Here is a 5074-nt window from a genome sequence, read left to right as displayed (position 1 = left end):
GCTGGTGTTAGAGTGGAGGATGCTGAAGACAGGCTTAGATGGAGGAAACTGATTCGCTGTGGTGACCCCTGAAGGGAAAAGCTGAAACGAAAAGAAGAAGAAGAAGAAGAAGGCTATCTTAGAGTTTATTATTGCAGCTACATGCTAGCTGTTTTGGCTGATTTAGGCTTTTCTTTTTAAGCTTTTTAGGCTATTTTGGTGTTTAACTAATATTTCATCTACATGCTTTGTTCGTTCGTTTATTTATTTATTTAAGAGAACTGGGCAAAAAGTAAAGTGCAATAATTTTAGGTTATTGCTAACATAATATGGGATTAGTAATGAGTAGTTTGAAGACCCAATAAAAATAAATAAAATGAATTAAATGGATTTGCAAATCATGTTGTGTTTATAAGAGCTGTGCAGTCCCTCCCCTTTCTTCATATAAATAAAACTCTCTGAATACTCTCTGTTTATACCCTATTATGTATGTAGTTGTCTATATAAGCTTATATTTTTTTTTGTTGACAAAATATTTCAACAATACAGCATGAATATCTTAAAAATACAGTTATTATTATATATATATGTGGCTCAGAATAAAGCAACGTGTATAAACAAGATCCCAATCAGAACAAGAGAAAAAAAGTAAACAACGTTGTACAAAAGTAAAATATATAAGTATGTATGTATAAACATTTTTTTTTAAAAAAGAAAGGAATATGTGTTAGGACATAGCCTGCAGTTTTTTATAAAAATAAATATACAAATTAAGGTATATTACATATTTCAGAAATTTGCTCTAAAAATTCAAATAAGACGTGGGCTTTGGGCATTTTACATTCATTTAAAGCAGTCTTCCACATAAGTATTTCATTTCTGAAACCAACAGAAACTGCAGGCACAGCCAAAACACGACTTTATGTTTATATAATTTAGCAAATGCTATTAAAGTATCAATACCAAATTCTGCTAGCTTACAATTGTTATTTATTTGAAATAAAATGATTAAAAGTCTTTTTCTCAGTTATTTCCGATTACTGTGAAATGTTGCGACACTAGGTTGCCATGACGACAGGCTACTCTGCTTTACGGCAGGCATGTGTTTGGGCAGCTTGTTGTTAGCCGTCTAGCTAGTCGTACAGCCTCCTTTCTCTACTGTAATTTCTGACAGATTGTGTTACATTGTGAAGTTCACAGCTGGATAAATGGACGTTGGAGAACTATTAAACTATCAGGTATGAAGATGTGTCGCTTTTTCAGCCTTCGGTCATTCATTTGTCTGCATGATGTAGCAGCTTCAGCTCCTGGCTTATTCTATTGATTGAACTTCAGGCTTTGCTGGCTTTAGGGTGTGCTTTTTAATATATGTAATTTGTTATTAATATTATTTTATTTCTATTCTTAGTTTGCACATTATGTTCACGAAGTATAATGTAAAAGATTGCCGTCAAACTCGGTAAACAGAATTTAGCGCTAAAACCATGTTAGCTTGATTACTTCAGTGCTGCTTGGAATTGTTTTAATTAACTATAAAAACAAATTAAGAATTTGTATTTAGAGTTTTCTAAAAGCAAAATAAAGGAAATAACTTCTAGAAAAATCCTAAAAATGTGACTTTGTTTTAAATGTTTTTAAATTAAATGATTTTTTTGAATAGGAAAACTTGGAAAAAGTTGTCTTTTCTGCCCTTAATACATTTTATTATGTAAAGTTATTGAAGGATGAGAGTAAAAACTTGCACCGTTGCTTTGTTTTTCATTTACATTTTTAAAGATTACCAACAAGTTTTTGTCAGTACAGTAATGGTGTCATTTTATATATTTTAAAAATGAATAAACTGATTTTCTAATCAGCGCTTGAATGCTCTGTTAAGTTTACTCTTGTTACATTTTCAACTATTTATTTAATTGTAATTTACAACATAATATTTTTAATGATATTGGGCTTTATTGACTTAAATTTGCTGCAGGTTTAAGAACACATATTCTTAATTATTATGCTACTGAAATGAATTTATACATCCGAAGTTGAACAGGTAAACCGCATGGAGGAATCTCGTCTGTCTTCATCACGTTCAGCCGCTGTGCTCCTCATCGCATTTCATCCCGGCTTTTCCCCTTGTAGCCCGACAGAGGAGCAAAACGTCCCCGGGAGGAAGATGGAGGAGCAGCAGGAGGAGATGATGACTCCAGAGGAGGGAAGCAGCAGAAGGGACTGTCTTCTCGGGAGCTGGCCAGGCATCGGGAAGCTGCGGCGGGAATAGAGAGTCGTACAGAGCCGTGGGAAGGTGATGAGCAGACCGGGGACAAGAAGAAGATTCTGGAGAAACTGATGGACCAGGATGAAGAAGAACCCGAGGTGGGGAAATTTTATATATTTGTTCTTCTTCTTTTCTTTTTTCCAAAGTTTTATGTCCGTAGCCACATTGGAGATTTGATCTTGGACTGCTCTTTAGATGGAAAAGGCGGTTTTTAATTTAAAGCAAATAGAAATAACAAAAAGAAATAGTAAAAGAGAGTTATGTGTTTGGGACGCTGCAGAGATACATCTTTACTGTCAAAGTTCAGGATTGATGCAGAAATGATGAACATTCGCAATACACCCTATATTTGAAGCAGTGTGATACTGTGATTTTTTTTCCACTGCTGTTGAAGCAGAGATGAATTGTTGCATCGTTACCATGACGACTTGACTTCTGCTAGCAACCACATGGTAAGAATTTGACAAATCAGGGAAGGAAGTGACTGAACAGAACTAATAAATGTTGAGTCTCCATTTTTATATGTTCATTTTATCATTTTATATAAGCATTTTAACTTTTTTAGACTCCATTTCTCTGTATTTTATTCTGAGTGTCGACATGAAACAAGTGAAAAAAACAACAATGTAGTCACTGATAGCTGATTAAAATGAAAAGAGATCATGTGGAGTCAAATGTGGTAAATATACCTGTTTCTTGTGCTGTTAAATAGAGCTGCCACAAACGATTATTTTATTAGTTAACTAATCACAGATTATTTTTTCGATAAGTCGACTCATCGGGTCATGCACATATTGTATGAAAAACGCACATCTTAACCATCATTAGCTTTAAACTGGAGGGGTAATGGATCACGGATAATCTCTGATCCGTATGGATCAGAAGCCACGGTTCGGCACATGCCTTTACCGCGGACCCACCCAAAACCCCCCCCAATGCATGCACATGCCTCGCGCTCGCATAATTTAAATCAATCGTCCGTCTTTATCGAATTGAATTCTCGGTAAATTCTTGTAGATCGTCTTAACAAGCCCTGAAGTAACTGCTTCATGGTTATCTTCACCTGAAGCTCCCGCTGCGTGTGGGAGGAGCTTCCGTCAAAAACTTTTCTCTACTTCATAATGAAGGAAGCGGATCGATAGATATCAGGTTTACAATAGAGGTGGAGAACATGGTCCACTCGGACTCTATGTCACCAACCTCCCTCGGTACCTGCTTGAAGTTTTCCCGGATGTGGGAGTTAAAGACCTCCCTGACGGAGGGCTCAGCCAGACGTTCCCAGCAGACCCTCACAGTACGTTTAGGTCTGCCGAGTTTTTCCGGCCTCCTCCCCCGCCAGCGAATCCAACTCACCACCAGGTAGTGATCAGTGGACAGCTCTGCCCCTCTCTTCACCCGAGTGTCCAGAACACACGGCCGGAGATCGCCTGAAAAGACTACAAAGTCGATCATCGATCTCCTACCTATGGTGTCCTGATGCCAGGTGTACTGATGGACACCTTTGTGTTCGAACATGGTGTTTGTTATGGACAAACTGTGAAGTCCAACAACAAAACACAGCTCGGGTTCAGGTCAGGGAGGCCATTCCGACCAATCACGCCCCTCCAGGTGCCACTGTCATTACCCACGTGGGCATTGAAGTACCCCAGGAGGACGACGGAGTCCCCCGTTGGGGCACTTTCCAGTACCTCTCCAAGAGACACCAAGAAGCCCGGGTACTCAGAACTGCTGTTTGGCCCGTAGGCCGAAGCTACAGTAAGAGACCTGTCCCCCATCCGAAGGCGAAGGGACACGACCCTCTCCTCCACCGGTACGAACTCCAACACTCGATGGCTGAGCTGGGGGCTCACGAGTAAGCCCACCCCGGCCCGTCGCCTCTCACCATGGGCAACTCCAGAGTGGTAGAGAGTCCAGCCTCTCTCGAGGGACTGAGTTTCAGAGCCCAGGCTGTGTGTGGAGGTGAGCCTAACTATATCTAGCCGCTATCTCAACCTCTCGCACAAGCTTTGGCTCCTCCCCTCCCAGAGAGGTGATGTTCCATGTCCCAAGAGCCAAATTCCATGCCCCGGATTTGGGCCGCCGAGGCACTCGCCTTCGACCGCCATCCAAACCACAATGCACCGGCCCCTTCAGAGCTCCTCTGCAGGTGGTGGGCCCACTGGGGAGTGTTTTGAAGCGTTTCCAAAATTTAATTTAGCTTTTATCTTATTGCTTTTTGCTGTTTGTTTATTTTTTTTTACTTTTTACTGATCCAAAAACCGTGACACGATCCTAACAGTGAATTTCTTGATCCTTCACACCCTTACTTTAAACTAACTAAAAACGAGAAAAGATGCATTACCTGCAATAATGTTAGTGTGAATGATTTTTGCTTAAAATCGGTCGATGAAGATGCTGAAGCTTTTTGCTAAAAATGGTGGATTTACTTTAATTGCTGAAGGGATTTTGTGAAAATGCAAAAACTATTTGCAAAAAGTTAAATTTGCTAAAAGACTGGAAATTTAGTTCAAGAACTATGAAAGAACGCTGAAGTTGACCAAAATTTATTTAAAAAATTGTGGTAAAACTGCTTAAAAATCTCTAATACATGCCAATTTTGCAAAAATATTTAGTGTGATGCTTAAATATGAGCTAAACTTCAAATTAGTCCAAAAACCTTAGGAGATATCAAATTAGCCTAAAAAGCTAGCTCGTAGCTTGAATACTAGCTTAACTCCAAAATAGATTAAAATTCCTCAGTAAACTAAATTAGCCAAAAACGTTAGCTTCTTCTTCTTCTTCTTTTCCTTTCAGCTTTTCCCTTCAGGGGTCGCCACAGCGAATCAGTTTCCT

At 39.2% G+C, this 5074-nt stretch overlaps 1 protein-coding gene across 1 annotated transcript in view; it reads left to right on the top strand.

The window, feature by feature from the left end:
* The first annotated feature begins 1072 nt into the window (after window positions 1–1072).
* ctnnbl1 (catenin, beta like 1) overlaps window positions 1073–5074 on the top strand; it is a 69492-nt gene continuing 65490 nt past the window's right edge. Inside the window, exons 1-2 of the mRNA XM_024293726.1 lie at window positions 1073–1217; window positions 2107–2340. Coding sequence (XP_024149494.1) covers window positions 1188–1217; window positions 2107–2340 — 264 coding nt within the window. The 5' untranslated portion in view covers window positions 1073–1187. The remainder of the gene's footprint in view (window positions 1218–2106; window positions 2341–5074) is intronic.

This window comes from Oryzias melastigma, linkage group LG7 (assembly GCF_002922805.2).
Source record: "Oryzias melastigma strain HK-1 linkage group LG7, ASM292280v2, whole genome shotgun sequence".
NCBI classification, from domain to species: Eukaryota; Metazoa; Chordata; class Actinopteri; order Beloniformes; family Adrianichthyidae; genus Oryzias; species Oryzias melastigma.
The sequence above is the reverse complement of the archived record's forward strand: the minus strand, read 5'-3'. Positions and strand labels throughout refer to the sequence as shown.